Below are 23907 nucleotides of genomic sequence, written 5' to 3'. Positions count from 1 at the left end.
TGTCTGCATATTTGATGTGGGTCAAACAATCATAATAGATCGTGAAAAATATAATCAATTTGAAAATCAAATATAAACCAACATGATTAATAGGCCAATAAATTAAATATATAAAGACTTCACATTGAAATAAAGTTATACCAATCAAATAAGATTTTGTCATAATAAACATTAGACAAAAACTATGTAAATGGACCCAACTTTGTATAAAACTATAAAAAGCACATCAAAATAATTTTTCACCATTATATTATTTAAAGTAAAGATTGAAAAATATTGGTCAGTCAAAAGATTACGATTCTTATAAAAGGTAGAAATGAAAGATGATCAATTAAGTTGGTTGATGGATGGCAAGTGCTGTCATGTACGGTGATATGTTTAGAGATACTCTCTTTAAAAAAAATCAAGAGAATGCCCAGTTTTAATTATTGCACATGAAATTTTAATATTAAATATTGCAATTTCGTTTTTTAATCATTGCACATCAGGAAATCCAAGATTGGTTCCGCTGTTGTTACTGTTCCACAGTTTTATGTCAATTGTTGGTATCACTATTCCACAGTCTATATAGATATAATCTTTTGATAAAACTGTGTGAATATTTTTATTCAACATTTTTATGTCAATTGTTGGTATCAGTATTCCAAAGTCTCCTTTATCTTTACCTTCATTTGATAGACCAATATGTTTCATGTAACTGCAATGAGATACGTCTAGTAGATCCAATAAGACTAGAAATATAATGACAATGTATACTTTTAAGAAGTGATTTCTGTATTCAAAACAATACTTTTATAAGTCTTTTTTATTTTCTAATGGTAGAAAATTTGTATTCTTATCACAAATTCAAATCCTTTCAGAATATAATATTTATGCCTCATATTTGAAACATAGTTAGGTGGCTCCTGAATACTGAAAATATGAGATAGTCTCATTAACTATAAACAGTTTGTAGATGAAAAAAAGCATCCAATCTCAATCACTTGCAGAAAGATGTTGTGAGGTCACATAGGTCCATTCTCAATCACTTGCAGAAAGATCATGATAATTGTTCAAGTTACAACCTACTTTCTGATGAGGGAGGCAACAGTGCAGGTGATAAATCTTGAAGGAGGAGAGGAACGGAGGTGTTCTGCAGCTCTCTGTTCAAACCTTTGGAAAAGCATCTCTGAGCTCTCAATACCAATGTGGGCCTCAACTAAACTGCCCACAAAACTCTTAACCAGATTTGCCTTCATCTTTCCAAAAATATTTGGCTCCTTCACCCACTGCTCAAATGTCTCCTCAGACATGCTTGGCACCCCTTGACATACTTCAACTGTCTCTATCTCAAAAGCACCACTCTCTTCAACTGCATTTCTCAGCTCAATTGAATTTGGGAAGTACCATGGAAGATTAAATGAGTCTCTTAAGTCCAATCTGACAATGCCCTGCAAATTCAGTAAAATTATATTAATCACCATTGCAATACAACATTACAATAATATGACAAAACTTCAAGAAAGAGGTGTTGAAGTAAGGTTTATACCTGTGTGACAAGATCATCCCATGCATCTTCAAAGTCCTGACCACAGAATTCCCCTTCCACTGAAACTTGTTGTGTTGGGGGTGAATTATCTGGTCTCCCCATGAAACAAAGAAACAATATGCCTCCTGGCGCTATCTCCACTGCTCTACACTTCATGAAAGTGGTGAGATCTTTCTGAGATTGCTTTGAGTATATATCTGCAATATCCTGCCTGCCTCTATTGACCCACACTTTTCCTCTATTGTAGAAGGGTGAATCCTTATGCACAACAGCCTCAGGAACCTGCAATCAGAATCATAGTAACAGGTAACCTCTAAAAGAAGCCACGCCCTAAAAGAGAACCCACAATTCAATGAGAACACTATCTTTCCATATTGTAACATTATAATTTTAAAATGTCATGAAAGAAAACATGAAAAAAGAAGGTAATTACCTCTGAAATCCAATGGAGGGCCATGATAGAGAAGCATACATGAATGCTTGAGTTCGGAAAGAGGATATTGTAGAAAGACCCAGGCACCCCAGCTACAAAATATGGACAATTAGTCCTGTCCAACAGTCTGAACAACCCATTAAAGTCATTGGATGGCAAATCAGAGTGAAAAGCTTGGAACTGTGGCACTGCTAATTCTGATCCAATGCACAGATTTGTCAATGTCCTTGTGACAAAATTTATATCTGATATGGTGTTGAGACCAGTAGCACACCCAAGATCTGCAATTCTGATAGGACCCTCCTTGGGAATTCTGAGCTTCTCAATGAGTGCCTTAAACAGAGGCTGCAGAACATGAAAAACATGCCTCTGTCTTGTAGAGTTCTCTGCATAGCTTGAATCCCCATTGCCTGAGTACATGTGGAGAACTCCATGCAACTGAGCATGGGATTTCATGCTCTTTGATTCACTAGGCCTGCTGTGATTCTCCATGCCACCATTCTCCATTCTATGTTGCAAACAGAAGTTACAAACCAACTGGACAAAATTCACAAAGAGTAAAGCTGTATAATCCTTTGTGTTTTCCTGGGTTTCTTCTGAAGTGATTGAAGTTTATATATAACAATCCCAGTGATAGATGGCAGACCAGAATATTGATCAGGATCAGAGAAATTGAAACAATTTACACGTTGTGTTGGTCTATCTCTAGATCAATGGGGACCATATTTTGACACGTAACTGATTCAAATGTGGAAAAGCCTATGTCTACAATATATCATAGGCAGCAACTTTATAATAGAATTCTGATTCTCATGCTATGAATATGATTCCAACCTGGCACTAAAAACGTGCGTAAATACCAGAACACAATATATGTAGGTAAAATAAAAAGATCCTGAAAGACCCATCAGTGACACCTAGCAGGCTACACTTATAAGTTTGATGAAGAAAACTAAAGGTCTCGCTGTTTTGTGAAGAAATGGGACTTCGGTGATAAGCACACACCCACCATCTGCCTTAAAAGTTTTAATTAAATTACTTCATATGAAATTTTTTACTGAAGTTTTTGACCATCACTTTTGATTATGCTCGGAATTAAATAGGTTTTAAAGATATATATTCTCTATTTTTTTATATTATTCCAAACATTAACTTTTGATATTTATTCTCTATTTTTTAATTATGAAAGATGGTTCTCTTCAAAATTAAGCGGGTTACCTAATAATAGGTTTATCAATGAATACTTAATTGTTTTTTACCAGTGATGAAATTGAATATGGATAAGTATGGATGAAGCCAAAGACAAACTTTATTGTTTTGAAATTTGTATATTTATATTATTTTTTATTTAAGTTTGTGTTTATTTTAAGGAAATGTCTTAAAATATGTATATAATCGTAAATGACAATATCTTGTGTGAACTTGGCTTCATTCTATATCTTTATTTATTAGTATACATATATATCTCTATATTCTCTATTTATCATTTTAACACATACATCTATACAATTTTCTTATTCATCTATTTATCGTACATGTTAGTATACCTACTGTCATTTATCCATTAGCCACTTAGATTTGACCATAGGCTGGCAAGGGCAACATTGCGATCATGAACATCATGGACTTGTTGCCTTCCTTCTTAAAATCAAAATTTAAAATTAGATTACTAGCCTTGTCTACCCTCTTGCTTTAAGTTGACTAAATACATGTTTGGTGCAATTTGATCATGTGTTAGTTTTCAAATATATTCAATGCATTTATTTTAATTATCGAGTACAACCAATCAAATCATTCATCCTAAAGCATTGGAAGCGAATAATAGCAATATATTTGATTTAACTTGCACTAGAATGGAGGAACACATCTAATTAATGTTATAACAAAAATTGTACTATGCTATTTATTTTATTATCTTTTGCACTCATTTTAGGTGTTCCTATTTATGTATGTTTTAGCTTTATTTTATCCTTGATCATGCTTTCTCTAGCCTATTTTTATCATTTTTCATACTTGCTCTAGTGTTGTTGACACTTATGTTTTCTCTATGTGTTTTTGTGTATTTTATATTCTTAGAACTATATGTGATATTTATCATACATAGCCAAAATTTAACTTTCATGGCTTCCCTTATGTGCATAGTTATCCTCCTCTTACCTTCATTTCTATATATTTCGCATTTTAAGGGTCATCCTTTTTAAAAAATAGTATGAACCCTTTTTCTACATTTTTTTGGTGCCTAACATTGAAAAATTGGCACACCTCGCATGCATTCCTTGTAGTGGGCTTGTTTTCTATGCTAAACATTCCCAAATATTGGTAGTTAATAATTAATTTTTTTCCTACTATGTTTATATCCCTCCTTTACCCTAAAACCTTATGAAAATATATAAATGGAGCTTGTATTTTCTTGTTTCAACCATCCGTAATCCATCCTTTTTCTTCTTCTATTGTGATTATGATTTTGGATCTTTTTTTGCTAGATCTTTAAGTTCAAAGTCTCCTAGAGTGTTTCTAATACTTTCAACATTTTTGTGAAACCATTTATGGATCATTGAATAGCTTTTTGTGGCCTTGCTTCTCTTTTTCCCTACCATTACTCTATTAAATTATAATCTTCCCTAGCCTTTCAACACTCATTTCCCCTTTCAATTAAATATTCCCTTCCTCCCTTCAACCACGGTTCTTATTTTGTCCCCAATCTCTTTTAAATTTGTCCCATTCCACTTTTGTCTTTTTATTTATTAGGGTTTTATCCATTTCTATTAGATTTTTCTCATTTCCTCTCTTGTTAGTCATTGAATCCTCTCATAGCCATTGTAATCATTTAATTACATGTGGTTTTCATTAGTTCTTATTTATGGGTTTATGTTGGAAACCTCATTGGGGAATCGACTAATATTGTATCCCCCTTTAATGCTCTCTTTTGTATATTTTATTGCTTTGCAAGTGGTTCTATGTGAAGTCATGATTGATGATGGTAATAAAATATAATTGTAGACCCTAATAAATGTTTCCTAAAACTGTAAAGCTATTGTAGAGGAAAATTGAACCACTACAAAGGGTGGTTAAACCCCATGAGGACTCAATAACCTTCTCTCCACTCTGAGAAAAACTTTGGGGTTCTCTTACCTCTAAATTTTCTCACTGTGATGGAAAAGTGTTTAAATATATATGATTCTAACAAATAAAAATATTTTGACTATAGATAATGAAAGTGCAAGCTATTGCTAGGCTATTTGGACAAGTATGTGCACTCTCTGTCTAGGATATACGTGCGGGTTGAAGACAACAACGTGATGCACAAGTGTCCTGTATCGATAAGGTACTAGAACCCATACCAAAAAGTATAGAATAACAAATACTTTCTACTCTACTACAAATATGATGGAAACAATAAACTGGAAATGAACAAAATGCAAGGGATTAACAAAATGATAAGGAAAAGATAGAAATGCTCACAAACAATCCAACTAATGACTCCACTAGCAAGTGCCACATTCTTCCCCGTCAAACCTTCACAATACAAGAAAGGACAAAATTCTGGGTGGCTATGGTAAGAAGCTTCCACAGTCAAACCCCCACTTTGGTGTTTCCACTTCCATGGACAGCCAGGATAGATAGATTGTATGAAAATGTTGAAAAGAGAAATACATGATAATGCACAATAATTGATATGCTAAACAGTGAGAACAAGATAACTCAGGAAAGAGCACTTCCCTTCAACACAAGAAGTCAAAGGCTTGCTAGAGTGAAGAATAATACAATCTTCCCAAGTTGATAGAGATTTGACATGAGCAACAATGGAGATGCAATGAACCAATGAAGTAATAGATCTTGCAAGAGATCAAGAATACAAAAAAAAGTAGTTTGAGATCTTGTTAAATACTAGTGTGTTGGTTGTAAAATTAGGGTTTCCTTAAGTAAGATAATAAAACTGCTAATCTTACTAAGGTACCAACACATTAAAAGAGGGGAAAATCCAATAGATCTAGCCACAATTCAATTAGGAAAAGAGTTAAAATTATGACTGGATTTACTTATTTGCTTACCACCCACTTTAGTTGAAATTGGATTTGAATTATGTGATTTAGGCATGGGGGCTTCGCTTAGTGAAGTTGGGTTATAGAACGTGCATTCATGGCATATTAAAGAACCCCTCTATTTTCAAAAAATATTGCCCTAAACTCCTTTTTTGTCACCCCCTCCCAATACAAAGGTTGAATTAAAAGCCTCCCTATTTTCACCAAATATTGCTTTTTTCATAGCTCGAATTAAAAAACCCCCTATTTTCACCGATAGGCAATATTGTACCCTCATTTTTGGGATATTAAACCCACAATATGAATGCACGTCATATAATATTGCCTATCCAATTAAGCCCCCGTGGATTTAGGATGAAGCAATAGATAAATAAAATGAAACAGTAACAATGGACTACACTACAGATATAAGACAAAGCCACAAACTGAGATCTGGGTAGGACAACAAGATTAGAACCTATTCTTGAAAGTTTGGGCTTATTTTTTGGGACCAGGTTGGTGCTCATCCTGGTCCATTAACTCTAATGCACACATGTAGGATCTATTTTGGATCAGGTAGATGCACCAAATTCATTATCAGAAGCTCAAGCAGAATGTCCAAGACTAGGTAGGTAGGTCACTCTGGTCCTTTGATTTTCGCTCTGTTGAAATCTAAACGTATTCATCATCATCAACTCTATTGAAATCTCTTATTACAACTCCCAAGTCAATTCCTTGCACAGAGAAAGAGAGGAAAATGGTTGTGGATAGGGGTTTGCCATAGGTCAAACCTAGTTTAGGAATTAACCTTGAATTGAATAATGTAAATACTGAAGTAAATGCTAGGACATATACCTCAAATCTACAATGGTTGATAATAACACTTATGATGCAATGCTCTTTAGATATGATCACAAAAGTTGAATTTAATAATATGACAAACACATGAACATGAAAGACCTAATCAAACACACATGCTTGCATGAAGATTGATGTGACTTTGCTCCATAATGGTTGAACGATAAAATGTTGTCTTGAATGTCCAAACATGCTCAATGATGAATGCTTGATGGATCCATGAATGATAGGATACATGTGTTATGGAGTCTTAGATCTCAAATGAATTGATAAGATGTCTTTAAATATGGTTCTCTGTGTAAATTACCAATTAGGCCAACCTACAATAGTCACATTGAGGCACGGGGACCAAAATCCATTAGGGAGGGGGAGTGTCAACCCATATTTAAAATGGATCTTGATTAAGAGGGACCAGGAACCTTGGTCTAAACAGGGGCGCCATAGTGCCCTTTTCCTCCAAAATCAAGACAAGTAGCCAATAAATAAAAGGGGACATTGTCATGGGATGGATTCCACCTAGCCATGTAGGCAAGTGACATCAGATCTAAAATAAAAGAGGCCCAAATGGGCCTATGGGAATGGAGATAGGACATGCTAAATTCAAAGCACAAATATGAGGTGTGAATTGTATCGCTTACAATTTACGATGCTAAAGCTAGAGCATTTCAAAGAGAGAAAATGAGGTGAACATATATTTTTGGCATTGATGACTATGGTAATGACCATCCAAATTCATGGGTAATGAGATTACCAACACTTACAAGTCTTAGAAACTCAAATGCCAACTTGACTAATCATCTGATTACCTCCCATTCTCGATGATACTTTCCCTACCTTCTCGGAGGATGATGAAGTTCTTGCATCTATCTACCCCAACTATAATGATAATAATTACTCTAATTGAAATCTCAATCCAAAGTTTGGACATTCATCTAGTAGAGTTTACTATTTTCATGGCTGGTGTTCATTTAGTTATCAATCCAGGAACGTAAAACTTGAAATGGGTCTGCAATATATATGCACTACCTTAAATGGTTATTCTGCATTGTTACAGTAACTAACATTACGCAGAAAGGAAAGGCAAGAATGGAAATCATAAAAGGCTACATGAAAGCTTTATAAAACAATGCTGGAATGATCTAATGTAAATAACAGAAATCACACCGTTCTGTCTTGGCTGCAGGAACAGTCAGTGGATCTATTTCCAGTGGCTGCAGGAACAATCCAGTCATGAACTTCTACTGCAACTAGGTAAAAACTAACTTCAATAAACATAAACACAGGATCACTCACCAAGTGGGCCCCCCTTGGATGAGTGATATCAAACTTCTAGCAAAATACTCTTAACAGATCAGAACAAGATATCTTTGCTTTATTTCTTTCTGAAATCGATTACATGTTCTAAAAGAAAACTCTAGAATTTTTTAAAAAACTCTTTGCTCAATTCCTTTCTATCTTGTCTAACCTCTAAGAAAAAGGAAGATCTTATTATAAAGAAAAGATAAACTACAATGGACAACTCAAATCATGCCCAGAAGAAGAGGCAGATGATTGTCAGATGAAGGAGATAACTAGAGATTGGCTGAAGGAACCATGGATCTAAACCAAACCACAGTCTTTGCACGCCATAGCGATATTTTGCGAATTCAATACACACTAGAGTTAAACTTCCATAGTGAAATATGACTGCTCTGATTATGCCATACGTTGCACTTGCTCAGATCCCCTTCAGTTTGATCTCCAGTTATCTATACATGATTCTTCAGTCTTTGGGCGTGAAAGGAAATCATCCACCACAACATCATTTATTATCTGCACTAAAACAAAAACAACATACAAGGACATGCATATGTATCTTACTCAATTAATACATTCATTAACTCACATATGACATTATCCTAAATAATCCACATATCAACAGGGACAAATCACTTGGCTGGAGGAATAAATTAGTATGGCTACAGGAATTAACCGACAAAGTTCAAACATGATTTCATAAGTTTAGGTTTAACACATGGATTACATATAGTCAATTCACAATCCTTTACTATCAAAATGCAACCCAAAAGATGCTAATAACCTAAGAGTTTTGATAAAAAAACATGTCAAAGTATCAACGTATCATGCCCCCCAACTTTAAGGGTTTGTTGCTCCTGCAGCAAAAGGAAAATTTTTTATTTTCACTGAAACTCTTAAATCACCAACAGTGTCCTGTCATGTTCCCTTGGAAGCCAAATTCCAGTAAAATCCTTTCATTTTTTCCAACCTGGACCATCTAGTTGTTTCCTCTGTAACTGCATCATAATTCTATTATGTTGGTTGGCATGCCAAAAATGGCCACATAAGGATCAAAGGTTGAAAGATCAATGGAAGCCATTTGTTGGCTTTCTCCCTACCTAACTATATGTATCTGGGGGCTCTTTGTATGGCTGCATGAAAATTATGAAGTGAGTAAGGTTCTCCCTATTTTAAATGTTCTGGTAGATTATTCTAGCATTGAGTTAACCCTTCTATTGCAGTTGTCCTGTCAGTTTGAACCAAATGCTCATATGCTTGATAGACTTCCTCTCTCATTGGAAGTACTATCTTACTAACATCATCTCTTATTAGTAACTTTTGCCAATCATAATAAAGAACCCTTGGTGCTTCCAATTCCCTTCTCAATGGTAATGGACAGTCAAGCTCTAATTTTTCATACTCCCTGGCTTGTGGCCCTATGATAATCTCATTTTAGATCCATGACATTAAAGCTCTGATATGGATATCCCCAATATACAATAAAGGATTCCATTCCCTGTCTTGGGGTACAGCATAGTTATGTAAGTATAATTCACATAACAAATTCTTCACAACAGGTGGAGAGGTTTGATAAGCATAATAGAATTCCTCAGGTGTTTCCAAGGATGGATTAAGGTCCCTAACAATGCGGTTTAGTCTGAGGTTCAGATACCGCTCTTTCAAATGTATTGCATAAACTCTTGGGGGTGCCCTACACTGCATCAACTCAGGAACCATACCATAAATCACTTCTACCTTGGCTTCTAATTCCTTAATTCTATTATCTCTCTTTTCAATCTCTTTTTGTTGCTTATTAATTATCCCCTGCAACCTATCCTTCTCTATTTCCCATTGCCTATAAAATGTTAAAGCAATAGATAAACTACCTAGGGATGGAGGAGGTCTAATAGGTCCTACCTTAGACCATGGGATTTCTTCAATAAACTCCTCATTCTGGGTTGGCATATCTCCCATATTTTCTTCAGGTTGTTGTAGAACATCCTCAACAATTTCTTCACATTGCAATGCCATAGAAGCAAGATTTGCTATTTTATCCGTAACAACCTCTTCTTGAATTTCTTCTTCTATAGGGTTTTCTTGAATTTCTTCCTCCATAGGGTGTTCTTGAATTTCTTCCCCCACAGGGTTTTCTTCTTCTGAAGTTTCTGCTACAATAACCTCTGCAGGATTACTCACAGGTTGAGTCTTATGTGTCCTCCTTCTTATTCTCCTTACATAAACTTTTGGAATGGCTGCAGGAGTTTTTGTTTTTGTCCTACGCCTCTTGGTTGCAAGAGGAATCTAAGTTACCTGTGGCCGGATAACAAGTTCTTCATCTGATTCATCCTTTTCTAACTTCTTTCCTTTCCTTTGCAGAATGGGTGAATATCTTTGAAGAGAAGTAGAGGGTTGTTCTTCAATTGACTCCACTTCAATATTTTCTTCTATCATAACTGCGGCTCCTTCAACAACAAGCAAACCCTCATCTTCATCAGAAGGATCTTCTGCAACATTCTCTTCTTCAACCCGTGGGTTATCTGCAACAGGGGCATCCTCAATCTGAAATTGTTGTATATCCTCAAATACACCCCATCCCATTTGTGAAACATCTCTCAGGGACCAATGTACAAGTAGCTTAACCAGTCCATGATGGCTAACAGAGTGATTTCCATTTTTTCGCATCTCCTTAGCACTTGTAGAGATGAGATGATATAAAAAATTAGGTACATTAACTTGCCAGCCATGCCGCAGATGGCTAAGTAACTTAAAATGAGGTGAATGTAGGTTTGAATACTACCCTTTGAACATGTAATATACTTCATGATATACAAAGCTACTTGAGGCCAATGTGCTAGTAGAGAAACCCTTCTAGTTCCCTGTCTATCCACCATTAAGGGTCCGTCAGTGGGAGTTGTGAACTCTGCCCTGGCACTCCTTGCGTCTTTTGATTCTGGAAAGAGTTCTCCTTCCTGCAGCAACCCTATTACTTCTACTATTCGTTGTTCTGTAGCAATTACCCTCAAACCTTTAACCGTAGCTTCCCCTTCATGAAAGGAATGCATGAATTCTGCAGCAATTTCTTCGTTGTAATCCCTAATTTTCAAGAAGTAATCCAACCAGCCATGGTTTCGGAAATACTGCTCACAAAGACCATCCTGCAACAACCCTTCATGGATCATTGGCTCATGGCGAATTAGATCGCCGCCCATCTTTTACTCTAATATTTTTCTCTCTACAGCTGAACTAGAATATTTGACAATATTGCTAAAAATGAAATCTCTTTACATATCTTAATTCTGGCGACAGCCTTTATTATTCACTTGCGTAAAATAATAACATAATCAGAAATGATGGGAAGCATATCAATTTGGGGTACCAAAAAGGACTGATAATTAATCATATTGGAAAATGAACCATAAAGCACCCCCCCCCAACTTAACCTAGCACGTGTCCACACAAGCTGACAAGATTTTGGGTAGTGGAGCAGATTTAAATAGGATATAATCATAATGAACTAATAAATGCATAATTAAAATAAAATACAATATACACGTACCTGTAATTGCATGAAAATGAAGGCGAAATGAAATGAAGTGACAAGTAAGAACGTGGGATGGAATGTAGTGGATGGAATTTTATGTACAGAGAAGAATATTCCCATATAAAATGGAAATAGTTTATTATGATACGATAAATAGGTTCACTGCAAAGGATGCAGGAGCATCTCCTTTATCAATCTGCTCAAGTGTGATAGGAAGCTCATGAATTGATACTGAGTTATTGGTAGTTGCTGCAGGAACCTTGTCAGTTGCAGCAGGAACTTTTATTTCACTTTGTGGAGCAAACTGCTGCAAGAACTCCTCTCTAGTAGCTAGCTTGTGATATAGTCGTAGGCGGTGTCCATTCACTAAGAGTTTAAATTGAACAGGATCTATTGTAGACAAAAAGACTGCTCCATTTTGAAAAACTTCTTCTATCTCATAAGGACCTAACCACCTTGTTTGAAGTTTTCCCATAACATCTTTATATCTAGAATCATATAGGAGTGCCCAGTCTCCAACTTTGAATTTCTTTTCTCTGATATATTTATCATGACATCTTGTTCTTTGGTTTTGAATCAATTATGTCTGTTGAACAACTATCTTCCTCCATTCATCAAGAGCATTTGACTGCTAAATGCATTCTTTCTATGCTTCAGACAATGTCATATTTAGTTGTAAAGCTGTTCTCAAGGTTTTATGTTCAAATTCAATAGGCATCATTACTATTTTTCCATAAACCATCTCAAAAGGTGTGAAACCAATTGGTGTTTTCCAAGTTGTTCTATATGCCCAAATTGCTTCTGAAAGCCGATGAGACCGATCTTTCCTATGAATAGACACTATTTTTGTAAGAATAGCCACAAGCTCTCTATTTGTAACTTCTACTTGTCCATTAGACTGTGGATGATATGGAGTAGATTTCCTGTGTCTTATATTGTATTCATTGACCAAAGCTTTTATCAAGGTTGATGTAAATTGAGGTCCCTAATCTGAGACAATTTCCCTTGGTACTCCATATCTTGTAAATATCTCTTCATAGAGAGACTCAGCCACCTTATTATCTCTTGCATATTGCATAGCTCTAGCTTCTACCCATTTTGTTATATAGTCTGTACATACCAAGATATAAGATTTGCCATTAGAAGGTGGATCAATGGGGCCAACAAAATCTAATCCCCACTTGTCAAATGGTGTAACAGATATTTGAGGATATAGTGGCATCTTATCAGATTTTGTAGGTTTACCCATTTGCTGACATTTGTCACATTTCCTTGTGTACTGAGCTGCATCCTTGTGTAATGTGGGCCAATAGTATCCAATATTGAGTATTTTCAGTGCTGTCCTTTTGGCAGCAAAATGACCTCCACATGGCTCAACATGACATGCATGCAGGATGTCATATGTTTCATCTTCTCTGACACATCTTCGCATGACTTGGTCAGGTCCAGTATAAAATAGACAATCAGCAATCCTTGAAAAGTTAAAACTTTTCTCAACTAGAAACCTTCTTTCCTTAGGAGAAAAAGAAATTGGCATCTTAGCTATAGCTAAATAGCTGGCAATATCATCATACCAAGGAGTGTGAGCCTGTATAAGAAACAAATGCTCATCTGGAAAAGTGTCATCTATCATTGTAGAATCTTCCTACAATTGAAGACGTGAAAGATAATTTGCAACCACAATAGAATTCCCTGGCTTATCAACAACTGTGATATCAAATTCCTGCATCAACAATAACCAGCAAGCTAATCTACCAGTGATTGATGGCTTATTCATGAGATATCTAATTGTAGTATGATCTGTATGCACAAATATGGGATACCCTGTAATATAGTGTCTAAATTTGTTAAGGGCATATATGACAGCTAGCATTTCCTTTTCAGTAACTGTATATTTCAATTTAGGTCCCTACAAATTCTTGCTGATATAATATATTGCATTTTCCAACTTGTCAACTTTTTGTCCCAGCACTGCTCCTATTGCATAATCAAATGCATCTGTATGGATTTGGAATGGTAGAGACCAATTTGGCCCTTTAAGGACTGGTGCTTGAGTCAAAGCATGCTTAAGCTTTAAAAAAGCTTCATTGCATGCTGAAGTCCATTTAAATTCTGCATCTTTAGTAAGTAGTGAATATAAGGGACTTGCAATTTTGCTGAAATCTTTGATGAACCTTTTGTACTATCCAGCATGACCAAGAAAACTTCTCACATCTTTTTTCTTTACAGGGTCATTAATATGTTGAATGACCTCAATCTTTGTTGGATCCACCTTTATGCCTTGTATAGATATATGATGGCCAAGGACTATTCCTTCTTCCATCATAATAAAACACTTCTCACTGTTCAAAGACAAATTGTAGTCTTCACATCGCTGCAACACTTTCTTCAAATTATCCAATGCTTGATCAAATTCAGAACCATAAGTTGTGAATTCATCCATGTAAATTTCCATAATATCTTGAGAAATATCAAAAAAAATACTAATCACTGCTCTTTGAAAAGTGGTTGGAGCATTACACAACCCAAAAGGAAGAACAGAATATGCATATGTGTCCCATGGGCAAGTAAATGTTGTCTTCTCTTGATCCTCTAGGGCTATCTATATCTGATTCTAGCCACTAAATCCATCAAGGAATGAAAAATATCTCTTACCAGCAAGAGAATCTAATACCTGGTCCACAAATGGCAATGGGAAATGGTCTTTTCTTGTTGCCAAATTCAGAGCTCTATAATCAGCACATACTCTCCATTTGCCTCCTTTTTTAGGCACTATCACCAGAGGTGATACCCATTGATTGTCAAAAATAGGATAGATAAACCCATCTTTTAACAATTTATGTAATTCTTCTTTAACTATCTCCTTCAAGGCAGGATTGACTCTTCTTTGAGGTTGTCTAAGTGGGAAACAATCATCCTTTATGTAAATACGGTGAGTACAAACTACTGGATCAATCCCACTCATATCCTTGTAATCCCATGCAAAAGCATTTTTATGGAGTTTCAGCAGGTCTACAAGGCCCTCCTTTTGAGTATCTGATAGATCTCTATTGATATTCAAATATTTATTCAATTCCACCTCTATCTTAATTAATAAGATCAATCTAGTTTATATCAGAAAAATGAGAAAAAGATAATTCCTGCGGCAACAGAGTATGCAAAATATCAGTGGCTGTAGGAAAGTCTAGACCTGCAATATTCAGAACCAATTCTTGCAATTTTTAATCTTCTATAAATTCATTTATCAGTATTTTATAAAGAATTGATTCCTCATCATATAACTGCTTGAGTGGTCCTCGATTAATCATCATAAGGTGATTAATAGAGTCAATTTCATCAGATTCCTCTCCCAAGATAGGCCAAATAGCTTGTTACTGCTCAAGCTCTAGTTGTGCTAGAGAATACAAGGCTAATGTTTTTGTAGAACTCCCATCTGAAATAGTCATGTCTCCTGATCTACACCCTATATATGCATCAGCTGTGGCAAGCTAGGGTCTACCCAAAATGACCGGATATCCTCCCAATGTTGCTTTTGGAGATAGAATCATAAAGTCTGTAGGATATTCCTAGGAATCTAGAATAACTATGACATCCTCTATGATACCATCAGGTCTCACTATAGAGCCATCAGCAAGTTGTAGAACTGTGGGTGTAGTTCTTAAACTATTGATCTCTAGATGTTTCATTACTTCCCTTGTCATTACATTAATGGCTTCTCCTAAATCAATCAAAACATTCCTTATTTGATTGCCATTAATGACTATACTCACAATGGGACTACCTAGATCAGAATACTTTGGAATTGCAATTTTACCTAACATGATATCAGCCAATTGACCCATAACATGCACTGTTTGTGGATCCTTTTTCTTCCTGCTAGGTTTCTTTAGGCATGCCTCTCTTAATGTCTTACCATATATAGGGACATCCTTTATTTCTTGCAACAATGGAATTTTAATACAAATGTGCTTCAGTTGATCAAGAATATCAAAGCTTTGTTGTTGTTCAGTGGGAACTTCTTTGTCTTGCAGTCTATGGGGAAATGGTGGTAATATTTGATTCTGAGGTATTGTATCTTTCGGGTCAGAGATTGGCTGCTCTTCCTGTACCTCAGTAATAATTGGATGAGAGGGATTAGGTAGAGTTGTCCTAGATCAGAGGTGAATATCATCTAGTGATAAAGAATAGGTTGGGTATTGATTAGCATCAGCTGAACAAGCTTGTTATTGTTGTTGAGATTTGATATTTGGATTAGGCATCGGTTGAGTAGGCAACTGTGTTGGCTTAGGCGGTGCAGTTGTAGCTGCAAGAGGAGGCATTAAAGTAGGAGGTTGTGGCTGCTGAACAGGAGGCTGATATCCAGAAGATTGGGCTGGCCATGATTGGTTCCCCCTCCATTGAGAGGTAGGTTGCCAATTCCCTTGAAACTGGTTCCCTTGACCCTGAGATGGATACCAGTTCCCCTGTGGCTGCTGCCACTGTGGAACTTGATTAACAAATTGCTGCCCTTGGCCTTGTGACCCATACCAATGTGGATAGTTACCAAAATTTTGAGAATACTGTAGGTGCCATTGGTTGTTTGGTGCATAAGAATTACCACTATAACCAGAAAAGGAAAGAGGATCAGGTGGCATACCTTGTCTTTGAAAATTTGGTCTTCTTTGAGCAACATAGAAGACTTTCTCGTCCTCACCTTGAACTGGTTTGAAGTTAGGTACTTCCATGTTTGCAACCATCTTACATCTGCAATCTTTCTTTCGTTGTTTACAATGAGGATAGAATTCTGCAAGGAATGCATCAGCTTCCTCATGCTTCTTCTTAGCTGCCAATGTATCCAACTGGGTAGCCATATTATTTATTATGTCCTCCTTGAAGTCTTTTAATAGATGACTAAGTTTCAATCTAGAAACTCCAATTCCAGATGTTGATAATGGTGCCCCTGGCTTAAATCTCCTGTTCTTCTTAGATGTAGATCTGGAATACTTTTTGCAAATTTGCCCTATTTCAGCCCAAGTAGATTGTGTAATGTCACCTCCTCCCATGAGATCTAAGGAATCAGTGCATTCATCACTGATACCCCTCAAAAATATCAATTTGAGGGAATCTTCATTCAAAGTACTATGCTTGGACTTCTTGACACTAAACAAAAACCTTTCCAGATAATCCTCAAGGCTCTCATCTTCAATTTGTGTCATTCTAAAGATATCATCCCCATGACGATCAGTGCCTCTACAATAGTCTTTGTATTTTGCAAGAAACAAACATTTCATCTTGTCCCATGTGTTGATTGTGCTACTACCCAAGCTCATAAACCATCTCAAGGATGACTCTTTTAAAGTGGTAGGAAAATTTTTGAGTCTATGAGCATCTATAGTATAGTCAAAACTTCTACAGAGAACATCAAACTCAAACAGAAATGTATCAGGATCCTTTGTCACCAACCCATAGAATTTAGGAAGTGAAGATGTTGAATGTTCTTGAGGTTAGCATTATCATGCTCATCAGAGATGGGACACTCAAACGTTGGACCTGGTGGTGGTGGTGGATTATTCCCAAAAGGAGGAGGGTTCCCTTGCATTGGACTTGTGGGGGTTGTTACTATAGGAAATTCTTTTTCTTGTGGACCAAAAAGGAACTGAAGACTACCTTCTAGAAATTCAAATTCAGGGTGATTCAAATTATGTGGGGCTTGATAAAGTTTAGCAAAAGGATTTATATCTAGGAAATTATCTTCTGCATGATTAGGATGAGTGGACAGAAATCTACCTCTGGCATCTCTTCTTCTGCTATGCATGCAGATTCATGAAATTTCAAACAATTAACTGGAAACTAAAATAACCATAAAAGGTTCTCAGTTTGACACCATCCCCGATAGCGGCACCAAAAATGTCTACCCCAACTATAATGATAATAATTACTCTAATTGAAATCTCAATCCAAATTTTGGACATTCATCTGGTAGAGTTTACTATTTTCATGGCTGGTGTTCATTTAGTTATCAATCTAGGAATGTAAAACTTGAAATGGGTCTGCAATATATATGCACTAAGCTCCTTAAATTGTTATTTTGCATTGTTGCAGTAACTAACATTAAGCAGAAAGGAAAGGCAAGAATGGAAATCATAAAAGGCTACATGAAAGCTTTATAAAACAATGCTGGAATGATCTAATGTAAATAATAGAAATCACACCGTTCTATCTTGGCTGCAGGAACAGTCAGTGGATCTATTTCTAGTGGCTACAGGAACAATCTAGTCATGAACTTCTACTGCAACTAGGTAAAAACTAACTTCAATAAACATAAACACGGGATCACTCACCAAGTGGGCCCCCTTGGATGAGTGATAACAAACTTCCAGCAAAATACTCTTAACAGATCAGAACAACATATCTTTGCTTTATTTCTTTCTAAAATCGATTACATGTTCTAAAAGAAAACTCTAGAATGCTTTTAAAAACTCTTTGCTCAATTCCTTTCTATCTTGTCTAACCTCTAAGAAAAAGGAAGAGCTTATTATAAAGAAAAGATAAACTACAATGGACAACTCAAATCACACCCAGAAGAAGAGGCAGATGATTGTCAGATGAAGGAGATAACTAGAGCTTGGCTGCAGGAACAATGGATCTAAACCGAACCACAGTCTTTGCACGCCATAGCGATATTTTGCGAATTCAATACACACTAGAGTTAAACTTCCATAGTGAAGTATGACTGCTCCGATTATGCCATACATTACGCTTGCTCGGATCCCCTTCAGTTTGATCTCCAGTTATCTGTACGTGATTCTTCAGTCTTTGGGCGCGAAAGGAAATCATCCACCACAACATCATTTATTATCTGCACTAAAACAAAAACAACATACAAGGATATGAATATGTATCTTACTCAATTAATACATTCATTAACTCACATATGACATTATCCTAAATAATCCGCATATCAATAGGGACAAGTCACTTGGCTGCAAAAATTAACCGATAAAGTTCAAACATGATTTCATAAGTTCAGGTTTAACACATGGATTACATATAGTCAATTCACAATCCTTTACTATCAAAATGCAACCCAAAAGATGCCAATAACCTAAGAGTTTTGATAAAAAACATGTCAAAGTATCAACTTATCAGCATCCACTAGGTCAAACAATGTAGTTAGTCTAAAATCTCATCATTAGCTCTAACATGTATAAACATGATTAAATAGCTCAATAAAAGAATGATTTTGAAACAAAATCATTCACATATGCATATTGAACCATTGTTCAAAGATATTAAATAACATTGATCACATATTAGTGCATTAAAAAATGGCAAGGTATCAATGAATAAGAGGGATGCAACAATAGCACTTTGTAAAAAAGGAAACGATCTAATTGTAAAGGTAGCAAGGCAAAAGGAGGCCTAGATCAAAAGAAAAAATTAGAGATTTACAAAATGGGATATTAAAGGTGACAATACTATTAGATTTAATTAATAGACCACTTGATAGAGAGGATATACATGTAAAATAAATAAGGGTTAGTAATGAAAATAAAGGATACTTGTTTTAATGGAAAAGCCCATGTTTTGTAGGCATCTAGATGATGCTAAGTTAAAATCTTCTTCAATACAAAAAAAATAATATAGTTTAAATGAGATATCAATATTTATGTCATAGAAGATCATTCATTTATATGGCTTGGTCAATTAAACTTCCATTACATCTCTATAAAATAGCTATGATGTCACTTGTACTTTTGGGATAAATTCAATTTAATAACCTATCAACTAATCACACAAGGTAATTTGAAAAGATGTGAACTTCACCATCACCAAGAAGGATAATATCTTAGCAACATTAAAGATAAATAATTATTCTAAACTTATCTACATATTATTCCAAAAAAATTGCATTAATATGTCCTTCAAAGATATGCTCTAGGAAAATAAAGTACTATTAAGAATTGAGCTCAATAATTATATGTCCCAAGGTAAATAACCATTTCATTATCCAACTGAAGAAACTTGTGTTTACTTTTTGTAAAGTGGAAAATTGGGAGCTTAGCAAACCCACCCTGGGGAAAGGAGGATTCACTAAGCTCAATTTTCACTTGGGGAGTCTTTACATTCAAATGAGGGGATGAATCTACTAGATCCAATCCTAAATGATGCAAGGATTGAGTACTAAGTAGATTGGTTGTGATTGGACTGTAATTGACCCTCTTTTGTAAGTTGATTAATTGAAATAAGACTAAGTGTTGGAAATAAAGATAAAGTATGAGAAAACAATGAGCTACAGATTCGAGATTTAGTCGTGCACTTGGATCTGAGAAGTTTGAGATGATTCGAAGCTGCTCTGCGAAATCTGCCAAAAGTTGCAGGGATCGTGTGTCCGGACTAGGTCGCCCTCCTATCAATCCTCTGAACTTTCTGTGTGTCGAAAAGGGTTTTTCCGTATTTGCCAATAAAGATTAATTCCAGAAGTACAGCTATGCACCTACTTTCTGCACACAGAAGGAAAGGGAAATGCGTTGGGAATAGGGGTTTGCCTTTGGGTCAAACCCCAGTTTTAGAATTAACCAAGTGGTTTAAATAATGTAATTGAAATGATTGAAAGCATAAATCCTCCTCTTTGAGGGGATGTAGAATTGCATGAAAATGAAATGCTTATACCTCCTTATGAATTTTTTCTTGCCTCCACATGGAATTATGATTTCATGAATTAGAATGATGATCTCCTCTTCAATGCTTGAAATCTTGACTCTATTGTTGCTCCAAAGCTTGAAGGAAGACTGAAAATACTCAATTCCTCTTAAATGCTTGAATGTTTGATCTCTTGAATGCTTGGATGCTTGATTGATTTTCCTTAGATTCTTGTGTTATCTCAAATGAGAGGGGAAATCCCTCTTATATACTTTCCCATAGGATTAATTGACTGATTTTCCAACATGAGCCAACATAGGGGGTATTTTGCCACTTCAAATTTGGGATAGGAGAGGGAGAGGGGTCCAAGATAGGTCCCCATTACGGGGGACTAGGGCGCCATGCCCTGGTCCTGCCCTAATTTTGGGCAGGATCAATGTGCAGGTAACGTGCATTACTGAGTTGCATGAAGATTTTGATATGTACGAGCACAATCAGGTCTTTGATCAGGACGAGGGGCACAAAAACTAAGGCAAAGACCCAAATGTAGTCAAAAATTGCAAGGGGTACAATTTTAGGACATTACACTTTCTATAGCTACATTTGCAAAGAAATCTACAACCTGGTTAAGGATAAGTGGTAAAAAATAAGCTATATTTTTTATGTATCATGGGGGTTCTCATATGGCTCGTGAATTTTCTTCCTAATCAATCTTTATATATCAAAAATAATTAAAAATATATATGTCAATGGGCTCTTGGTGATCTAGTGAAGCTTAGTGGTTATAAATGAGCCCAATACTGATCAACCATTACTAATTGGAAGGCCCCAAAACCATAAGGGATGAGGTTAGGATTATGTGTCAAACAACTTTTGGGCAATGGATACCCCTTAGTCATTAGCTCCTAGTCAAAGATATTTCAACCTAATCTTAATATATTTTTAAAAGTTTTATTTCTAAGCATTAATATATTTTTTAAGATGTTAATTTTTTTATATATTTAATTTTTATAAAGATGTGTAATTTTGTTTCTTATTGATGTGAGTGAAGGTTTATCTTCTTCCCCCTTTTCATTACTAGCTAATTTTTAGGTCAGTGTGGTATACATTCTTTTCCTTATCCATTTTACTAAAAATAATTTAGATGGGAAGCTTATTGAGGTAGGTTTGACAAATCTATTGAATTGTAGAATCAAGAGGTAGAAATGCAAGTGCTTCTTGCGGGATTATAAAACTACTAAATACTATGCGTGGATCATATGTAAATAGAATTGGATTCAACAATTACTATCACTATTGTTCAAAGTAAAAAATCAATGAATTGAGAGATCGACAAAAAATGTTACCATAAGTCCAACACTTTTTGGATTCCCGGATTGATTTTTCAATTCAATATGTCTATAGGAAAGGTAATGACAAGGTATAATTTTTTTTGAAATTATGTAGTCGACATGGGGAAAAGAGTTTATCATAAATAATGATCCCAATAGTTACAATGCATTTGAATCCTTAATCAAGATATAATATATGATTAGATGCTTTGATATGACCAATGGGATTAAGTTGCATATTATGGAAACATTCTAGAGGGGATGTTAGATTTTTTTTGCTTCCTTTTTGGTTTCCTTCACATTTGTTTGTCACTCCTCTCTTTGCTTCTTGTGTCATAGACATGAATGTGCTTCTAGTAGGGAAGGTTTAATAGATGGTTTTCTTGTAGAAATGATTTTAGATATTTGTCTTATAAAGGTTTTCAAGTCCCATTTTGGTTTTTCTTTGCATGGTATCGATTAGATCCTAAAAGATGATTTTATTCTATCTATGTGTTATTACATAGTAAACTCCAATATTGCTTCAATGTTTGTAGGATCTCTAGAGGCTTGGATGAACAAAAAGTGGTGATCTACAAAACTGTAAGTATTGACACCTTACTAGCTAAGAACCAATTGTTGGGTGGTTTTCAAGATATCTTACAATTGCATACCTCACTATGGGACTTCCTATTGTGTCAATTTCTCATAGCGCACCTTTGGGTTCATGGCATCCCTTGCTCATTATGGATTGTGCATAGAGAAAGCTTGTAAGAAAGTGTGATGTAGAAGAGCATTAATTTCCTTCACAGTGTCTTGGGTATGACAAATTCTAGTGGCATCTCTTGGATGCTCTCTTTGACAAATGAAAGTTCAAATGATGGTGAATATTGAGGTAGTTGCCTCTTTGCTACTATTTTCTCTAGAATTGTTTTCTTTTTTTATTTTCCTCATAGTATAGGTTAATTTTATGTTTTATAAATTTAGTGTAGGGTCCTATGCAGCTCTTTAGCTTAGCTATTTTGTGGAGTTGTGGTCCAATAAATATTTAATCCTTTTTGTTTATCTTTAACATAATGTCACGAATAGTATTAATAATATTTGTGCAAGTAAAATTTGGAGGAAATTTTTTTTAAAAGGGTAAGAAATTTATGGAGGCGCATGGCATTTTTGTCAATTTGTCTCCTGCTTTTTTTTTTATAGCTGCTCCACTAAAACAGAAAAAGATTCATTTTTCATAATAAAAACTTTCATTGTTCAAATTTTAACAGAAAACACACTTAAGTAGCTGCATGAATACATAAGATTAAATAATTTATTTTGTATATATAAACTGAATTATAGAAATACCATATTTCTTAATTGAACACATATTAATATAATTTTCATATACATTTAACATGATGAATGACCAACACACAAACACATATTACTGTGTTTTGATTTTTATAAACGTGATCACCACAGAAGACTCTATGTCCCTACTGCCATTCTAAAAATTATTATTATTTTTATTAATAATTAGCTATAAAACACTGTACGTTTAACAAATACAACATTGTATTTATAAATCTATCTCATTTGCTATTAGAATATAATTGTTTAGGATCAGAATAATACTTTTGTTTACCTGTATGTTCTTTATCAGTTGATCTAAAGTAAAATTCTGTTTTGCATGATAAGTATTGTATGCGTTTATTTAGGCATCACTGTATGGGGTGTTGAAATTTGAATACCCACTTTTGTTACAGTGATCTGGGAAAACCTGTACTGAATATATTCCAGTCAGCAAGCAAATAAAATTGCATTTTGGCATAACTAATATATTCGAGTCATTTCTTATAGCCTTAATTTGGATATTGAGATAATTGCCTCCACAATCATTCACAAGCATAATTAGTTATTTGAACTTGACTGTCCTCTGAGAACATAAATACCCTCTGACACATCCAAGTGTTCAAGAACTTCATCAGGTTGAAGTAGATTAATAATGGAGTCACTAAAGTTGAGCTTTCATACAAGTTCATAATATTCCATACAAAGGCAAAAGCAAAGTCATGGAAAGAAAGATAGTAGAACATATCCAGTAGATTATTAAAGTTTATCACCATCCTGATCGCACGTTCCATGTTCCTACAATAAAACTTAAAGACCATGCTAAGTTTTGTAAGTCAAAAGGCCCATTTGGGGTGTTGATGCACAGAATGGGCTCTTTTAAAGGCAGATTCTACTGTTTAACATGGTGAATCTAGATAAAGAGCAGTGAGCAAACATAGGAAAAAGAAAAATGAAAACAAGAGTAGCCAAACACTGTA

At 35.2% G+C, this 23907-nt stretch overlaps 1 protein-coding gene across 1 annotated transcript; it reads right to left on the bottom strand.

Moving 5' to 3' along the window:
• Positions 1–910: 910 nt before the first annotated feature.
• LOC131027783 (gibberellic acid methyltransferase 2) lies at positions 911–2737 on the bottom strand. The gene is made up of 3 exons (XM_057957875.2): positions 1962–2737; positions 1529–1810; positions 911–1430 (listed from the first exon to the last, which is right to left on the bottom strand). The coding sequence occupies exons 1-3, from the start codon at positions 2466–2468 to the stop codon at positions 1065–1067; spliced, it is 1155 nt and encodes a 384-aa protein (XP_057813858.2). The 5' UTR covers positions 2469–2737; the 3' UTR covers positions 911–1064.
• Between the last annotated feature and the right edge of the window lie 21170 nt (positions 2738–23907).

Source organism: Cryptomeria japonica, chromosome 1, assembly GCF_030272615.1.
Source record: "Cryptomeria japonica chromosome 1, Sugi_1.0, whole genome shotgun sequence".
Lineage (NCBI taxonomy): Eukaryota > Viridiplantae > Streptophyta > Pinopsida > Cupressales > Cupressaceae > Cryptomeria > Cryptomeria japonica.
Note: the sequence above shows the minus strand (reverse complement) of the source record. Positions and strands in the feature narration are given on the sequence as shown.